The sequence below is a fragment of the Sinohyriopsis cumingii genome, chromosome 2 (genome assembly GCF_028554795.1).
Source record: "Sinohyriopsis cumingii isolate HCF-2022 chromosome 2, ASM2855479v2, whole genome shotgun sequence".
Classification (NCBI taxonomy): domain Eukaryota; kingdom Metazoa; phylum Mollusca; class Bivalvia; order Unionida; family Unionidae; genus Sinohyriopsis; species Sinohyriopsis cumingii.
Genome location: NC_142962.1, coordinates 7,711,785 through 7,732,034, shown reverse-complemented (window position 1 = coordinate 7,732,034; position 20,250 = coordinate 7,711,785). Strand labels below are relative to the sequence as shown.

General features: G+C 36.5%; 2 protein-coding genes across 2 annotated transcripts in view; one reads left to right on the top strand and one right to left on the bottom strand.

Annotated features, from left to right (window-relative positions):
* The window catches only part of LOC149804305 (CCAAT/enhancer-binding protein zeta-like), an 80,249-nt gene extending 64,381 nt beyond the window's left edge, over positions 1–15,868 (bottom strand). Inside the window, exons 1-3 of the mRNA XM_089938642.1 lie at positions 15,739–15,868; positions 11,388–11,486; positions 6,051–6,109 (exon numbers count right to left, since the gene is read on the bottom strand). Of these exons, the coding sequence (XP_089794768.1) occupies positions 6,051–6,109; positions 11,388–11,486; positions 15,739–15,828 (248 nt within the window). The 5' untranslated portion in view covers positions 15,829–15,868. The remainder of the gene's footprint in view (positions 1–6,050; positions 6,110–11,387; positions 11,487–15,738) is intronic.
* Positions 15,869–15,921: 53 nt separating this feature from the next.
* The window catches only part of LOC149804304 (glycogen phosphorylase, muscle form-like), a 79,862-nt gene continuing 75,533 nt past the window's right edge, over positions 15,922–20,250 (top strand). The window contains exon 1 of the mRNA XM_089938632.1: positions 15,922–16,294. Coding sequence (XP_089794758.1) covers positions 16,049–16,294 — 246 coding nt within the window. The 5' untranslated portion in view covers positions 15,922–16,048. The remainder of the gene's footprint in view (positions 16,295–20,250) is intronic.

Here is a 20,250-nt window from a genome sequence, read left to right as displayed (position 1 = left end):
ATTCACATGCAAAAATGTAACTCTGTTATTATTTGAACTTTGAACTGTCAACTCCAACTCTTCATTAACTTCCTTAATACAACAACGATAAGGGATTTTTGGCATAAACCTCTCTTTGTTTGCTCAACAGTCTCCTTGGCCTGTACCAAACACTAAACTGTCAGGTTTCTTTTTTTGTTCAAAGTTTGGTCATGATCAAATGCATAAAATTGAAGACATAAAGCAGAAACCTTTTTCTATTTTGAATCATTGTCTGAAGTCTTGCATGGATTTTAAACCTAGGAGTCCAGAACTCCCATTTTGGTAAAAATAGGAGTCCCACAAGCAAAAGTTGCAGTCCGTTCCCAGAAAACTATGCAAATTAAAAGAACTATTGGTTGCCATTGAATTTAATTTCTTCTTTGTAACAGTGACATAGCTCATGAGTGAGAGTGAGACTGAATTTTGTCAATCCAAGGAAGGTCTTATTCCAAGCACTAAGCTAGGCATCACAAACTTTCTTACACTTGGCTACTGTCCCATCCAAACTATCAGTTCTAGAAACTTTAATGCTTTTCTGAATCTCATTATGATCTTCATCAGTTTGCTGTTTAACCCCAAAATACTTATCCAAATTTGTGAATGGCATTTTGTCTAATTCTCAACATGTCTTGATTCTGAGGTCACATGCACTGCTTATTCATCTACACTCGGAAATGAACACAATAACTAAAGCTAAAGTTGTTTATTTGATGTACTCTTATAAATGACCACAGGTACATCTCTGGGTCTTTCTGCCTCTGAATTCAATCATTGTACATATCAGTACTTTTTCATACCCAGCAGTCAGTCAAAGCATCTGAACTTGCCATCCAGCTAAAGCATCATGTTCTTTTGATGTATTATATAATGGCAACATGTATATCATGGGGTCTTTTAGCCAATGAATTCTGCCACTGTAAATATCAGTATATTTTCCCACCCAGCTGCCAGTCAAAGTATTTGAACTTGCCGCCCAGCTATTGCATCATGCATAGCTGCCAACCTTCCAGGCTCACAGTTAGTGAAAACGGATACAAATTAGTGAATTTGGACATGAATTAGTGAAAAATACCACAACAATAACTCCATCCACTCTGACTGCCAATACTACACTATATCAAAATCACAATATAAAACTAAAACACTACATATATGCAGAAATATATCTGCATTTCTATTTATTATGGTATATATAAACTTCACTTGTTCTTGTGGTTATTTTTCAAGACATGATACTGTGGCAGACTTGAACTTCCTCAACTGCTTGATCATAAATTTCTTTTCAAACCAGTTTAAGTCATTCTTGCCTGCTGGTTGATCTTGGTGACTAAAATTGCTGACAAATTTTCTGCACCTAAGGAGACCCTAAAGTCTGCCTTATTTTTCTGGCAAGTCTTTGAATTTTGCCACCCACCTATTTCATGCATATGGAGGACTCCCGCCCAAGTGATTTTCTGCGTCCCAGATAAAAAAATGGCGTCCAAATATGCATGATTAAGCATTTCCAAGACCTATGTGCCCTTGAATCACTGTGACCCTAACTTTGTATGTTTCATCTTTACCCATCACGCAAGCCATCCACCAAGCTTGGTCAAGGTAAATGGTTTGGAATAAAAGATACTTCCCAATCTTACACTGCAAGATGTCAACCCTGATAGTTATGATTAGTTGGGGTGCGGCATCAATGGCTTAATGCCCTAACATACAACAACTTCAAAATTGGTACTGAAGGACAATTTTAACACATATTTACATAGCTGGCTGCCCATATTGAAACTACTGGAAAACTTTGAGCCAAGTCTCGCTGATTTATTTATGCTATACTTATTTTGATACTTTCTGACTTAACCCTTTACCTCATGCAAGCGTCTTTGGACACTTCTACTCCATTTGCATGGAAGTGCCTTTTGACGCCTCTACTCCATTCACATGGAAGCGCCTTTTGACGCCTGCTGCAAACATCAGCCATTTTGAGCTGGTTTTCACAGCGTCACCTTCGGGGAAAACCACCTATTAGATACTACATTTATTTTTGCAAATGACAATTACGTCAGATCACGTGGTCACTGTTTCTGCACTGGTCAATATTTGCTATTTAAAGTAACTGGGTCATAATCTCCACTCTCCAAATTGGCTGTCGCGGATTTCATACAGTACTTACAAAGTTTTCACAATTAGAATGGCTCTGATATTGATGTAGGCAGCAATTAGTTTTTATAAATTATCAAATTCAGATGACTCAGTGATGTAGATGCAGACGAAAAACTTGTAAATTTCGAGTATGAGAAATGGTAGCTATGGTTGGTCACACAGCCTCACTGACATGACGGTGAACGAGTTTTCTCAAGATTTTAAAGCACATACAAAATTCTTCCGTAAAAAATAAATTATACAGCTATAACAATCGGACTTTACTCTTAAATTTTTCCACACATAAATAGAATGCATCAAAAATGTAAAATGGTTAAAACTGCTGTTAAACGTAACATACACTACACTGCTTAACAGTTAACAGGCAGGCCTATGCATATGGAGTCGAATAGGTAACAGGTGTTCTATTTATAGCGCGCTGCACTTTGTAACTATGCTCTATGAGGTAAAGGGTTAAGTAAATCTCAGTACAACCAAGTGAATGCAGTTTCATCATGTATTGTCCTCCATTTCATGTTTTTATGAAAATGAATGGTTGCAGCTAGGAATCAATTTCATCAAAGAAATGAGTATATATGTACATGTAGCCTTGCAACGGAACTGCTATCTTCTCCAAATCAACGGTATTGAGTTATGCACATAAATCATTCTCCCCACCCAACCCTGGATAGCAGATGAATTCCCCATTAGTGTATTGATCAATTCCTTTTAAAGAAAAAAGTATTGACCAGTTCTAGCAAACAGTGGCATTCCTTTGTTCCCTTCGAAATTATGAAATGAAGGACAACAGGAAGAATGATGACTACCTGATTGTACTGGTCAGTAAAAGGCATCTGATTATAATATAACTAGTGTATGATCCATATTTGCTAGTCAAGGGTTACTGATCAATCCAAGTCAGTCTACATTGACAAAAGGCATTTATAGTAAGCCAAAACAAAATTGACTGCTCCACTATCTAACTGGATATTGGATGCAACAGTAAGAAACTGATCCAATCAGAATGTTTGTTACATTTACCAAGGAAGATAGTTCAAATTAATTCCAGCAGCCCCTGTGTACAATGACAGATGTTGCATGTAAATGCCTCCAACTTAAACCATCCAAAGTCTATATCCAACATAACCGGTCTTATAATGAGCTCTTTGATTGGTCAAATTAATTTGCCTGCTAGGGACTGTTGTTTTGGCTAGTTACTTAGTTACCCCAGGGGTGTAAAATTGAGGGTACAAAAAACCCTTTGGTGTCAAAACTGGGGGTCAAATAAAAAATGTGGGGGTCAAAAATGTACTGACACATTTTCATACGACTCTACTTTTTCAGCTTGAAATAGGATATTGCAACTTGCACAACTCTCTCTCTCTAAACATACAAATACACCAACATGCACAATTAACAAACAAATGCATTGTCCATTCAAAGAATAATTTTATTAGTTCATTTTTCTTTTAAAGTCATACTTTTAACAGTCTCCTCAACAATATTATAGCCCAATACATTACATATAAGCCAATACAAAAAGCCAAATAAATCTTTTTAACCAAATGGGAGTTAATTTACTGCCTTTAATCAAATGTATACTATCATAGGTTTCATTGTACTTCGTCCTAGAACACATTTATCCAAATATCAAGGAGGATACTGATTCATCTTCTTTCTAATAAGTTACACTTGAACTTTAAGATCTTTTTTTTTATTGCAGTAAAAGTTAAAAACCAACAAAATCTGCAATGACCCGCTGACTTTGTAATCCAAATAATGCATTTGTCTCCGCAAGTTTACTGATTTCTATGTTGTGAAATAATGTCTTAGGTTATAATGTGTTCTCCAGATATCTTATGGCAAACGAGGGCCTATTTTTAAAAATTCTAAAATCCTGTCACGAAAGGATTATTCACTTTTGCAGTCGTTGCAATCTCGCCATCAGAAGTCACACCGGTAATCATAATGAATATTCCAGTCAAGGGAATAATTTTCTCCATTTTTCATTAAAGTTAGATCAACGGTTACTCTTTTGTGTTCTGCTTCTTTCACTTTCTTCGCTAATGTTTTTTAGTGCATGATGCTTTAATCTGGCGATCACTTTCTAGTGCAACGAGCCTGGATGTTAAATATCTAGAACAGCTTGCTGAGCGCAATGAAAATCGCGAGAAGCTCGCGAGATTAGGGGAAGCTACTCCGTCACAACATTGCATATGCTAGTCTGGTTCATTGTTTGTTATATTGGACTGAGACAAGGAAATCCCAGTCAAGGGGTTATATTACAGCCTCATGGGGAGACAAATAACATAACCCTGTGACTGGGATTTCCTTGTCTTCGTACAAAACACTGACTCAGATTACTGTTCTCACCCAATTTTTTTCTCCAACTAAATTAAAATAACCATGCACCCTTGCAATTTAATAAGCAGAATTAAACTGTATTCATCAGGTGCTATTACTGCTTCTCACACTATATAATGGTCATCAGGTTTTGTACTCTTTTATTAAAATCTGTATAATTAAGTAGAATCAAGCTATATATACCGCTTTTAGAAAAAGTCTTTAAAAAAACAAGAATTTATTAAATAATTGTTATGTTTTTGAAGTTAAAGTATTGCACAATGAGCATATCGAGGCCATGTGCTTTTGTTTATCCAAATACTGCGCCTTAAGTCGAATATGTTAATAAGAGCAATGAGGTCACCTGCTGACCCTAAGTACACAAATTCTACACATGAGAAAACTGAAACATAAATCATTTGATATTATTATTGTATTATCACATTTAACTGATGAATGTCATATAAATTTACAATAAATTAATATCTTTTATAAGGTTAAGTTTTAATTTTCAGCAATTCTAATCCTGAAAACATTCTATGGTAGGCATCAGTACGGTACTGTACATTACAAGCTTTAAGCTGCTTTGTAAGTAAATTTCTCTTTGTTATATATCTGTTGCAGTTGTTGGATTTTATAACAACTCCATTAGGCGCAGCATAAAACATTAAGGGATTCTTTTTAAAAGTAGTTCCTAGCACACAGACAACATGACTGAGACAACAAGAATGAGATAGGAAAAGTAAGGTTAGATTTGTCTGTCGCATGTGTGAAAAATATATATATGACTATGACTAAAGCAATTTAACTTCCGAAAGAAATTTATCACACTGAAACTATGCAAGAAGACATTTCAGACATAGATTTATTTATTTTCATGAGTGCTTCCATTGGTAGATGAGTAGGTTAGGGAAGAATTCCCATGTTTTCCACAAAAATGAACTCTATGCACTGTTTCAGACATAGATTTATTTATTTTCATGAGTGCTTCCATTGGTAGACTGGGAGTAGGCTGGGGAAGAATTCCCAAGTTTTCCACAAAAATAACTCTATGTACTGTTTCAGACATAGATTTAATTATTTTCATGAGTGCTTCCACCGGTAGACTGGGAGTAGGTTGGAGAAGAATTCCCATCATTTCCACAAAAATGAACTCTATGCACTGTTTCAAAGATTTATTTTCAGGAGTGCTTCCATTGGTAGACTGGGAGTAGGTTAGAGAAGAATTCCCATGTTTTCCACAAATATTAACTCTATGCACTTTCTTTAAATCTGTGGTATAAAGCAAACAGAAGTCCAAGAATATTGGTATGCATGAAAAATGTCAAATAGACACATTAGGTTCATCCACTGTTAATAAATAGTTCTACAAGATGTAAGGATGAATGCCAACAGGTATAATAATATTTCATACTACACTTGATACAAAAATGAAGATCTTGTTTCCTGCCAATTATTACAAAATGTTTATTTGGTGAAATGTCTGCAAGTCAGTACAAGTCAATAATTGATATTTATTTCTCATTAGTACTAACATAATTGTATGTTTTACTTACTTTTGAAATTCAGCAGGTCTGTATTTGTAGATTTCCAAATCTTGTATGAACTCTTTAAGCTGAAATAAGAATAATGACCAATTGTGAGGTTGTGATGTGCTGTTAAGTTGGATTTTTCTTACTTTGGTTATATATAATTTGTGTTAAAAAAAAGCAAATTTTTAAGTAAATTGTGTTTCTCAGAGAATACTTACCCAATTACATTATGTTAAGGTTATTAGCCGGCTACATGCGAATCCAGCCTGAATAAAAGATGAAAATCTTTTTTCTCCGTCTTTATAGGCAAAGGGCAATAACTCTTATCCATTACTTCTTGCCACCACCAGCTATCAACTTTTTTGCTGAGTGAGGTGGTTAGGAGGGTTTTTAAGTAATGTGATTGGGTAAGTATTATCAATGAACACAATTTATTAAAAAATTTGCTATCTCCATCAAATACATTCCCTAATCACATTACAAGATTAGGTAATAGGTGGGAATACTGATCACTCGACCTCTGCCTCGGGTATCCTTCTAGGCAATGATGGCTGCATTCCCCATGCGAATGGTATTCCACTCTCCTCATTATATAAGAAACACATCAACTAGGGTCACTTGATCTGTGACTCTTACATATATTTAAAAAAATAATTATTTAAAACTTTTTACCTACAAAATTTCACAGGCGAATCCAACAAAGCGGTCAGGCTGTGTTATTTTAACTTAGTCTGGTAGTCATCTGGGCTGCTGCCACTGGACTTACCCTATTCATCACTTGCCTCTGCAAAGTTAAATCTCCGAGATTAAACTGAGAAGGTTGACCGCATGCTAGCCAACAGCTTCTACTTTAACTTGGATTGAAACATTACATGAAGCTTGCAGAGATCACTCTAATCTCAAGGTGACTCTAATCTTGTGAGACTTCCGAGTACATAAAGTTTATAACCCATTTCAGTCACAAGGCAAAAAGGGTTTGAGGGATGATATCATGTTTCCCATTTGCATGTGCCACAATTTGTCTCTCTGTGTTTCAAGTAGTGCTTGTGAGAGTGAAGAGGATCTTGTTCTTGACCTAAGGAAGCATGGACATTGTTCTTGACCTAAGGAAGCATGGACATTGTTATTGACCTAAGGGGGCGCTCACCAATTAATATGTACTTTAGAGAGAGTGACGTATGTAAGGTGAAGTAGTTTGCATTTAAAACATGCACAATGGAGAGAATGTTGGCATACCTATATGCTACAGTAATGTAACGTGGATGATATTTCTTTGGATATTGTACTTTTGGAAATTTTACATGATTTAAGCACACTGCTAACTTAAATGACTGCTCCCTTGTGTTAAAAAATCAGCCTAAATTAGTCTAAAGTACACTATACATAGCAGCTATTAAAATAGGGAAAATGAATTTTGCCAGACTAGACAATACCAGCTTCTAAAAGTGCAATGAATGAATTACCAAATATATAAAATGTAAAAAAAGTTATCGGCTCTTTTTTATACAATTTACCTCTGAAGTTCAGGAAGTGAAAAGGACCAAGTAGAGCTAGCACTTTTTGAAAGGTTCACATTTGAAGTAAGGCCAAGCTGTACACTCTATAACCCATAGTACACCCATCAATCATACATCAAAATAAAGGGAATTAAAGATTCTTTTAATTATACCTAAGACGTACAAGGTCTTTTTTAAATAGCCAGTATAACCAGTGAGAAAAGCCAGGGAAATTCTTTTTCTTTAAAATCTTAACTCTATGGAAAATGCAAAACTGTATAGCGCCACCTAAGGAAGCATGGACATTGTTATTGAACTATGGAAGCATGGACATTGTTATTGACCTAAGGAAGCATGGCACTGTTATTGACCTAAGGGGGCGCTCACCGGTTAATATGTACTTTTGAGAGAGTGTTGTATGTAAGGTGAAGTAGTTTGCATTTAAAACATGCACAATGGAGAGAATGTTGGCATACCTATATGCTACAGTAATGTAATGTGGATGATATTTCTTTGGATATTGTACTTTTGGAAAATTTACATGATTTAAGCACACTGCTAACTTAAATGACTGCTCCCTTGTGTTAAAAAATCAGCTTGAATTAGTCTAAAGTACACTATACATAGCAGCTATTAAAATAGGGAAAATGAATTTTGCCAGACTAGACAATACCAGCTTCTGAAAGTGCAATGAATGAATTACCAAATATATAAAATGTGAAAAAAGTTATCAGCTCTTTTTTATACAATTTACCTCAGAAGTTCAGGAAGTGAAAATGACCAAGTAGAGCTAGCACTTTTTTGAAAGGTGCACATCTGAAGTAAGGCCAAGCTGTATACTCTATACCCCATAGTACACCCATTTGGTTGATGTGGAGAGGCCACTTCCCTCACTCTGTGACGGCAGTAAAGTCAGCAACATGGGCACCAAATGTACATACTGGTGTCAGTACATACCATTATTTCCACTTCGGGCTTCTCCAGCAGGATCCTCATGGTCAGCCATACTGGGCTGCACCAATGACACAGAGATGATTGTATCTTGGGTGCCATCATAACTGTATAATTTAGGGGACTTGAAAAGGGGTGCCATTGTGCTAGAAATGTCATTTACTAGGGGCACTAAAAAGAAGGCCAAACTGGCTGAAGTCCACCATTGTACTAAATAAACCAACGAGTTGCAAGAACTCTTATTCTGAAATTCAAGACTTGTTTGAAAAGGACTCTATGAGTTTGATGATCCTGAATATGCAAACACAAGGAAACCATACATGATTCAGGCTGACAATAAGCTCCATACCGAGATGGACAAGAAGGTGGAATGGACAGAGGTTGGACTTTTCCCAGTTCGCTAGAAAGCCTGATGATCTAAAAGTGAGAGTAGATTGTTTGTGCCTTGTAGCAGAATAGAACTTACCAAGAGTTTCTGGTGGATATCATCTAGGTATGCTGATGTTATTGTAGATGAAGTCAATCGGAACATGGTGAAAACACAATCCATAACCTCGGTAAAAACCCAAGGACTGATGCTGAGGCAAAAGGGTAGGGCTTTGAACTGATAAACCGTGTCGTGGTAAAAAAAAAGAAGAAAGTTCCATGACAAGGAGTGGATAGGGACACAAAAATATGCATTGGTCAGACAGAGACTGATGACATAAATGTCCATATGATGGAAAGATGGATTAATCTTCACCTCCATTTTGAATTTTGGTGGCAAAATGAATTGGTTGAGGCAACTCAACTTGGCGATCAACCTCAACTTGCCATTTGCCTTTTGCATAAGAAACAACCTCAAATAAAACCCCAGTGACTGTGGCCTTTGCACAATCTCCACTGCCTATTTTTCAACTAGTGACCATATCTCCTGCTGTAGGAAGGTATCCTTCTCCTTATCTGGTGGTTCGTCTGTAAATAGGGGAGAGAAATAAATGAAATCCAAAGCTCATCCCCTGATGACCTGGATCACCCAATCATTCTGAGGGAATGGAGTGATTCAGTGAGCATGAAATTGCAGGAGTCAGCCACCCACAGGTAGACTGTTGGCGTGTGGTGGGGAGGGTAGGTCAGTGTCTAGAGTGAGGAGGCCTGAAGGAAGAGAACTTGGTTTCTTGCATCTTCTGTATGGTTGCCTCCTAGCTTGGTTAGAATGTTGTCTCCAGGCATTGGGCTGAGATCTATACATGATTTTGGTCTTCCATAAATTTTTTTACGTGTGTGTGTGTGTGGGGTGGCCTCCCCCAACAGGAGCTTGAGGGGCAGCACCCCTTATTCGCTGATCCAAGGGGCCAAAGCCCCCCTCCCCCACCAAAAACACTTTTTACACTCATAAAAACTGCTCCTGGTGCAACTTATAATCATAAAATAAACCAAAATAATCATTTGAAAAACTAATAAACTTACCAAATTTTTTCAATAATTTCACAATATTTATATTCACATGAATTGTTCTCCAGTACTACTGATGCTGAAGTGCTGAAGTTATTTCATGTGCATGTCAGCGTTTACATCGTAATTAAGTCACAATAATTTGTCAATTTTTGCAGCAAATATATTACTTCTCTCTTTTCATAACAAATCTGTAAAATAAACACCTAAAGACATCAACTATATACAAATAATCCCATACATTCACTTGTCTTTTTCTCCAATGGACACAACCTGTTGATATGCCAGTCGAGCTCTTTTTTAAGTTTTGCCAAAGATTTCTTTAGCCTTCCTTTTTGTCACCACTGACTTTTTTGGCCCAATGTGCAACCGTTTCTTTTCCTTCTCAATAAAAGCCTTTTTCCTTTTGAGCTGGTGCTTGTATTGGCAACATGCAGTATGCATATTCTGACAGAGGGCTACATCTGTTCTTTCATGCAATAAATCTTTCTTATAGTAATTAACTGCACTTTTTCCAGATGCCTTCAGAGCTTGTATTTATCCATAGGCAGCTTCTTTTGTAGGTGCTGTTCCAAACTCTTCCAACCGTGATTACTGTGATCCAGATCTTTCTAGCAGAGGTCACAAAATGTCAGTACTCTAGCATTCAGTTTTCTTATAAACTGGCCAACTAAATTTCTGTCAACTTTCTGCTCCAGTCATTCCCATTTCCATACGGTTTTTAAACCTTTATCTAAACTGTTCTTGTCATGCTCTTTCTCAACAACTCAGACACCATGTTTTGCTAATATATGGAACAAATAATTTACACGGGTCGTTGTGGACTGGGACCAGACAGACCATTTTTTAAAAACTGGATCGAAGATAATATAAAAAAAAAATGGACTATATAAAAAAAATCTGATTCAAGTCAGGAGAAAAGTGGAAAATGGGAAAAAACAATTCTTGATATACTGCATATTTGACTGAAAAGATCATTTGTTCCTAGTTCCTGCAGCCTTGAACTTCCACCCTCACTGATGCTGCAGTCTATCTTTCAGACCCCATTGTGTGCAAGTTATTGCAGAACAAGAGTCAAGTGTAGTACCACCATAGGATGCATTATGAATCCATATAATGTGTAGTACCACCACTATACACATTACCAATCCATGTAATGTGTAGTATCACTACTGCACACATTACTTACCAACCTATACATGTAATACTGCCATTGCAGACCAAGCCCCAACTGAAAGTATCCCAATTTTAAAAGTTTATTTTACTGATAAACTAACCCCAAAGACGTGTGTGTGGTGTGTGTGTGTGTATATATATATATATATATATATATATATATATATATATATATATATATATATAAGTTAGTTTTCACAAGAGTAACTAATGCAAACTGTGACATTTTAAGAAAATTTGTGTTTCAAAAATGTCATATGATATTGATGACATGAATGATACTAAAGAATACTATTCTGAGCACCTCATCTTTGTTGACTGGATCTTCATCCAAGTTATGCCCCAGTCCTTCCAGGGCTTCTTCATCCCCGGAATCAACATCCTGAAGCAAAGCTAGATCTTCCTGTGAAAAAAAAAAGGTAACAGTAGAAATATTATCTGGCAAATTCTCTTATAAAAATGGATGTATCTGTACTTTAATCTCAAGCATTGCTGTTTGTCCTGCACTATATCTGAAAATGTAGTCTTTTCGAACAATTACATGTGCAGCATCAGCAAAAATTTCCTGCTGTGACATCCTTCTAATTCTTTTTTATATCATATGAACCTTACAAAAGAAATAAATGCTGAAAACATGACCAACAAAATTATGAGAATGCTTCTGAGCTGTAATGAATACTGTCAGTAGTTTTTGTATGAAAGGTTACTTAATCAGGTTTACTGCTATGACTAACCACCTGTCATCTACAACCACAATCATAATGCATACATGCCAAGTCTCCCTGACTGTCCAGTAGTATTTTTATTTTTAACCATTTTTTATCTACTGATTTGCTGACAAAATCTCCCAGAAAAAAAAATGCCAAGCATATATATTTCCAGCTAAAACATTCAAATCAAACAGTTTATGACTACTGTAATCCATCAATCAAGTAGATATCAACCTTACAACCAATCAAAATGGGCTGATGACTTGCACTGATTTATTTATTGTACACATGCAAGTTCTTTTACTCAACGATATATCAACATTGAGTAATGTGTTGTGTGTCACAGATGGCAAGCAACCTGATAAGTTTAAAACAGTTCTTGAACTATTTGGAACTATAATAATTTTGGCATCATGTTGAAAAGTATGCCAAAAGATTCAAAGGAAAATAAACTGTTAAAAAAAAAAGAAATATGCTTGGAAGTTCAACAGTGCTTGGTTAGACAAATTTAAATGTGTGATGCGAACTGAAAATGGATAAAGCTTTGTGTACTGCACAATTTGCAACACACATGAACATTTTCAGTGGGGGAAAATTGATGTTACAAGGCACTTTAAAAGTCTGCAGCACACTGCAAATGCAGAATCGTCACATAATATGCTTAAAGTGATGCAAAACCGTACATCCGTAGATAGTGTCACTAAAGAAAACAACGTACAAGAAAATTAATAATGCCGAGTGACTTATTATTCACTGTAGTTAATTTAGTTTTGCTATGATGTGCACTTTCATGCTTAAATATATGACAAAATGGTTGTCATGCTAATCCCCCTGATTTGGTCCCAATCTCCCGCATTGTGGACACTGATCCCCCTAATTTGGTCCCAGAAAACTTGGCATGTATGGCAATGTATGGATCAATTTTATTATATAAATGCACTGTTGTGAGAAACCATCTGCTGAAGGCAATCAGTGATCATGATGTGTATTTTGACACTACCATGAATGACTGCAGATAAACTGCTTAGACTGTTGTAAAAAAAAAAATACAGTGGCTACTGATTTCTGAAATTATATAGGTAATGCATGTAGTGTCATCTACTATAGATAGTAAACCCAACTAAAGTACATGTAGATTAATCCAACACTATGAACGACCATATAATGAGAACAGAGATAAATACCAATAACCTTTATTTAATCCTTTGTAACCACAACTACTTGAAAAATAGAGACTTTTCTGATAAAAAAATGAATTTAAAAAAATGGGAAGCTGGCTACCAGTTTGTAAATTTGGCACGTCGAGTATGTACATTGTCTTTTAGAGTTTACTGTCTCTGTCTATTACATCAACAAGTGAGCATCATTTCCAGTCTTCAGTTGATATTGTTAAAGGATTGTTTCATTTGCTGCTTATTTTTTCAAAATTACAGTTCTTACATCCCAAACACCACTGTCATCTGTTCAAGTTGGTGTGGCAGGTTATATCAGTTTTTTTTTTGAGCGCTAATCCCTTCATTTCATATGTAATTTAAGCCATACATTTTTGAAACCTAACCTTGAGGATTTTATAATTTTTTAAAATTAAGTTTGTTAATTGTGATGCACTCAGTGATAAAGCAGGGTGAGTGGTAATATTAGTACCTCTTCTTTGAGGACTGGGCTACGACATAGTAGCTAAGTGGGTGGGTGTTATCAACATTTATGGCCAATATTAATTTATTCATTCATACCAACAGTTATCCAGTACCAAATGATGGTATGATTCCCAGGTAGATTTCATATTCGCATATCAGCTTATCATAATCATCCTCTAAATGATTTCAATTCATGGTGTCATGCCACAAATCGATGCATAACTACTAGTTATTAGCCTCATTTACAGGTTAGGTACTTTTGGAACACTTCCATCATTACCTCACTTAATTGTCACTTTAGAGCTAAATATATTTTTTGTATTGCAAATTTTAACCATTTAGATATATATATGTTCTAAGCTAATACATGAAGAGATCTAGGCTTTTAATTACAATTATTAATTAAGGAGTGGTTTAATTGTTATTGGTAACAAAGCACAGTTGCCCCTGCAAGTGCACATTTGCAGAATGTTCCTTATGGTTGCTACCCAGTGAATGATTGAATTTTCCCTGCAAGGAGCACAATTCCGCAGGAAGTATAAATGGGCTTGTCATCAGCTGTGTTAGGACTTGGTCAGGTTTCCGAGGGTCATGTTCTGTGTTCCGAGTTTTCAGTCAGTGCATGAGAAAGCCATTTTATATTTTTACTATGAAGTCTATATAAGGCAATGTGCAAAGAAAAGTTAACTCTCTTGTTTATTATTTTTTGACATGTAAGCAATTTACATTTATATCATAATGTCTTTATAAATAATTGCCAGGAAAAATACAATTTTTCTGAGTATATTTTGGTCAGGTCTAAAAGTTCTGAAATTTACATCTGTATAATCTAAACCTTTCAGGATATTTATTCATTCATTTCTGTTTTAAATCAGCAACTTTAGCTTATATATCTGCCTAATCAATTAAATTATAACAAAAATTTTTTATACAGTTCTCTGAGGTCAAGTTTTTCTTACAGATCTTGTTCAAATAATACTTATTACAGTTCAATAGCAATAGGAAATCATATAGTAATAGTAAGTTCAAGTTTGAGCATGAAGCCTAATGAAAATAGGGAAAAGTGGGGTAGAAACTTTCAAATAGTCAATATAGACCAATGTTTTTTTCCATATTCCCATCAAAGATGATGAAATATTATTCCAAGTTTATTTAAACAACACAATACCTTAGTCTTACAATGTAAGATGCATCATAGTTTTGTTTTAATACTATGTCTTACTGCTTTGTGTAGCATGTTTCCAAGTCGACTGACAGGAGACACAGAGAGGTAACATTTTTCAGGAATCTCAAACGTGGAAGTCAAGGACTAGTCTAAAAGGTAAGATGTATCATGTGTTATTTATGTTTTGGTGCTATGTTTAACTGCCCCAAAAGAGGCCTTGTGTAGCTTGTTCCAATGATGACTAAGACCAAATTTTCAAGCATATCTCACACACTTGGCAGCACCTACTGATGCTTTTCCACAAATAAATGTCATGTTGGTTTGGTAGACTTGCTTATTCTGATGTCATTTTAAGAATAAATTCAAATTCTCACTCAAGCAAACGGACATGTTTTCAAGTTCCGCTGACCTATATTTCATTTGACAGGAACATGATGGAAGCCGAAAATGCAAACCTGGTTTAAAGGATGATAAATATCTTGAACAAAACTAAGCTATCTAAACACTTTCTTCAATATTAGTACACATTTTTTTTCATTTCGCTAAAGAAACATTCTTCAACCCAATCCAATTTGGCACTCCTGACTTCCATTGCATTCATGAAAATGCGTTCATCTGCAACTGTCAGATTTTGATTTTATCAGGATGAAGAGAGCAAAGTAAGTATAATCACTTAGATTTACATTTGTGGAAGAGTGTCGATATGGGGTACCAAGTGCGAGATATTCCTTAAATGTTACCTCTTGGTCTCCTGTCAGTCGACTTGGGAACAGGCTACACAAGGCCGTTATTTAAGGCAGTAAGACGTAGCACAATAACAAAAATATGTGACGCGTCTTACATTGAAAGACTAATTGTAGACTTCACACGAGTCAACTTAAATGCATATATTTTTTAAATGTAGACCGGCAGTTTCTGAGAGTGGTGACAATTTTTGGTTGCAGCTGTTAAACTTAATTCCTACTAAAACCTTGCGAAGATATATGGTTACATGGCGAGCGCTAGTCACTCACGCATTTGATACGTTGAAAATACGTAACACTTCAATTATATCGCGGTTCTTTATGAAAGCAGGTTTTATCCCCTCACATACGTAACGAAAAGCGTAGCACATTAAATCTGTAAGAACTGTAGGAATCTAACTTTGTTTCCACCAAGTTCTAAGATGTCATGTAATTGCAGATCTGATTTCTTTCCACGTGTTTTCTGAGACTTTTTTTCCTTGTCGGCCATGCTTGCAGACTGGTACTCCTCAACTTTTCAAATCTAGAAGGTTGACTTAGATTCCAAGGAAGGATGTAAAAATAGGCAACCAGACGAGCGACCTTGCAAAAGGTCAAGGACATAGACTCTGGTCGCGGAGCAAGACGGATACATAGCCTAGGAAGAATCGGCTAAAACTAACCTTAGTTTTCAGTCAGCTCTTTAGCAGTTGCTAATAATTTTATGAAAAATGGCTTCTGTTCCACCGAGCGACCACGACAAGAGGAAGCAAATCAGCATCCGTGGTATTGCACCAGTTGAGGACATCGCTAGCATAAAGAAAACGTTCAACAGGCACCTCCACTATACTCTTGTCAAGGACAGGAATGTGGCTACACCCAGGGATTACTATTTTGCTCTGGCTAACACTGTCCGAGATCACCTTACAAGCCGCTGGATTAGAACACAACAGCATTACTATGATAAAGACCCAAAGGTATTATTATTATTATTATTATAACTGATTCGATCCATTTTCTTAAAATGGACAAGGACAGTCTACATAAATCCATTCTGAGATTTTGTCTTGGGGTAATTATGTATTTTTAAAAAATTATTATTATTATTATTATTATTATTATTATTATTAATTTATTTTCAGAGGGTATAACACATTTAGCCAAAATTCTTAGCTAATTTGACACGAGACCCTCGGGTACAGATGACATACTATACATGTACACATTATTTATAACAAAGAAAGAATGAGCATATTACTACAGTTTCATGTCACACAAACAGTTCACTTAAAACTAAAAATATTTGAATACATTTGCATCATTGTAACTTGTTTGTAGCAGATTTATTCATATACAGCAGAACAAAGGAGAAATTGTTGGTATATTCAGTGAAAGACATGTTTTGGTGGTTGAAATAGCCTGGTTGGAACTTCGTAGGATTCGTAGCATTGTCATCCTGCACTGGGTCAAATGGTAGATGATTTCATTCAGAAGATCCTTATCAATGCAAATGTTCTTGGTCTTGTAGATTCAAGCACAGGTTCAATGCTGATTTTAATGAGTTCACAGACTGAGGCATTGTTGATGGTTTTTACAGACCTATCATTCAAACAGAGAGGTCTTAATTTGTGAAATGCTTTATATAATATATGATATGAAATTCTTTTGTCAAAAGAATCAGTTCAAAGACTTGAACATATCACCAGATGGTTTCATTGGATAGGTAATATGCAAGTTAAACATAATAATTTTCTTGTATTGGTGGATATTTTTTGGGCATTGACAGTAATGTTAATTTGGAGGTTATAATGTTTCATGCATGTTATATATGACGATTCAGCAGTTTGTTTATCATGGCATTCTACAAAAGAATCATGTTTATCATTTACAGACAGATGGATTTTTGCATGGATAATCTGATGTTCATACTTCACATTGCAGTGGTCTTTATGTTATTATATACATTGCAGTGGTCTTCATGGTACTGTATTTATATGCATTGCAGTGGTCTTTTTTACATATACATTGCAATGGTCTTTGTTATTATATACATTGCAGTGATCTTCATGGTATTATATACATTGCAGCAGTCTTCATGGTACTGTACTTATTTACATTGCAGTGGTATTTTATTTTTATACATTGCAGTGGTCTTTATGGTATTGTATACTATGCAATGGTCTTCATGGTATCATACATTGCAGTGGTCTTTATGGTATTATATACGTTGCAGTGGTCTTTATTATTTTTGTAGATTGCAGGGGTCTTTATGGCATTGTATACATTGCAGTGGTCTTCATGGTATCATACATTGCAGTGGTCTAGCAGCAGAGGGGGCGAACAGACCAAAACAATTTTACCAGTAACCCCTTCCAGGAAACTATTCCTCGATAGAGGGCTTATTTCGACGAAATAAACCCTTCTATTCAGAATACAGGACAAAAAAAAATGTCCAAAAAAATTCGGAGAGTCTCTCCTCGAGAAATATTTCGAATTTCCCCAGGGATGCAATACATTTCCGCTGACAACTTGGGTTACTTTAATAAATCTGAAACAGTTTCCCTGGCGATGCTAGCATCGCTCGCGGGGTCCGTCATTGAAAAATCCATGGGTCGGGCCCCTCTGCTGCTCAACGAAATGAGTTTCCAAGAAAACATTTTTATGTCGCAAATAGTGTATCAAGGCCGACGCGGTATCGTGTACGCGGGTCGTGTAAATTTATTGTCACAAATCCGTGATGTTTTCTTTGAGCGTGACTAAAGAAATTCTTAAATTTATTTAAATCCATATCGCCACCACACCAGGTTTGATGAATATTTCTCAGCGTATGAACATCAACTCCATTGAATATCGCAAGAAGATTACAGTTATCCCTGATTACTTTTGGTATTTGTGTGTAACGTTGAGTAACATAAATGACATCGGTGTTTTTATGACGACCCCGTGAAAATATTCTTGCAGGATTTTTTTGCTTGTCCAGCATCACATCATCATACACTACTAGGTTATTTATTTCCCCGTCGAGGTCTTCCACGGACGGAGCTTCTTCAATATCAGTTATAAATTCAACAACATCCTCGCCGTCTTCACTCAGCGCTTTTGCACTCTCATTAAAATCTTTTATAACATCATAACAACGTTGATCATCCACAGACGGAGCTATCAAGTATAGTTTGTCCCATTTCATCCACTTCATAATCAGGTTCAGCAACAACTGCGTTTTACCCGATCCTGACGGTCCTATGATGATCATTCTGATAGAGTTTGGTAGCACGGAATTATGCTTAATTGGCTCCCTTCGCCGCGTCGCAGAAAAGTCTGTAATTTCCATTTGTATACAAAGAATAATAATTATGGATCTATATTGTGTGAAGTATCGGGCACGAACCCCTACGAATGATCTAACAACGGTTACAACAAAAAATAACAGACTAGCAACTTCAGGTACGTGTACGCGATGTGGCACAAAAAAATTTAAATTTCAAAAAAAAAAACGAGGTGGTGACATTGCAGCCGCCCTCGGACGACTTCCAGGTACCCCTTGGGGAAAGTATCCCGGAGAAAAACATCTCCCAGGATACAATTACTGCGGTCCGGGAACACGACTAGATATCAGGCTTGACAGCAACGATCAGCCCAAACCCGGCGAGTATCCGATAAACGCTATCGACGCAGCGTGTCACATACATGATATTGCTTATCGAAGTAAAGATCTACAAGACAGGCATATCGCGGATGTGAAATTAATTCATGCACTAAGCGCCATAAAAAATAAATCATTTAGGGAGTCACTCGCTAATTGGTTAGTAAGATCAGCGATGAAATCTAAATTAGCATTAGGTTCTGGATAATTAATAACGATGCAGACAAGTCCAAGGACTTCCAACGCTAGTGTTTCCATGCAAGCGATTTATTATTCCCCAATCGGATATTGGAGAGGTAACTCAGCAATTAATAAACTCGCCAACGCGGCATCAGTACCACGCGAGGCTGCCAAAAAATGGCTGTCAAAACAAGCAATATGGCAAATCTACCTACCACCACCTCGACAAATCAACTTTGCACATTTTGATGTTAGTGTCCCCAATGAAGTTCATCAGGCTGACATACTATTTCTGCCTCATGATACTGTCCGTAGAAAAATATACAAATACGCGTTAACAGTAGTTGATATTGCTAGTAGATACAAAGAAGCAGAACCATTAATGACAAAAACAGCGTCCGAAGTCGCCTCTGCGTTTTCGCGAATTTATCAGCGAGGACCTCTAAACTGGCCACGATTATTACAAGTTGATCCTGGCAAGGAATTTCAGGGCGCGGTGTCATCGTTGACAAAGCAGCATAACGTTACCATACGACGAGGACATACTGAAATTCATCACGATCAGGCAATTGTTGAGCGATTTAATAGAACACTCGCTGAGAGATTATTCGGATACCAGTACGCGAGGGAATTCATTTACGATACGAGATCTCGTGAATGGGTTACAAGACTGCCAAACGTGATAGCCGCACTGAATAATGAAATTACCAGAACAACAAATATGAGGCCAATAAATGCAATCACAAAAAAATATATACCCCCGATCACTAAAGTGATTCACGGACATGTTTCAACGCAGCCAACGACGCTAGCGGGTAATGTCACCGTTAGGTATTTATACGAACCAGGCGAACTAGAAGGAGGAAAAAAAAGAGCAACCGATCCCACATGGAGTGTTACTACACATAAGATATCCAGCATAACCAGATCAACCGGCAGACCTCCCATCTACAGATTAGATTCGACTGCTCCTCAACGCGGATTTAAACGCGAGCAACTTCAGGTGATTCCCACGGATACACAATTACCACCCCGATCACTAAAGTGATTCGCACTAAAGTGATCCGCACTTCGGTAGGCAGCACCCTCTGCGTCGGTTACACTCAAGAC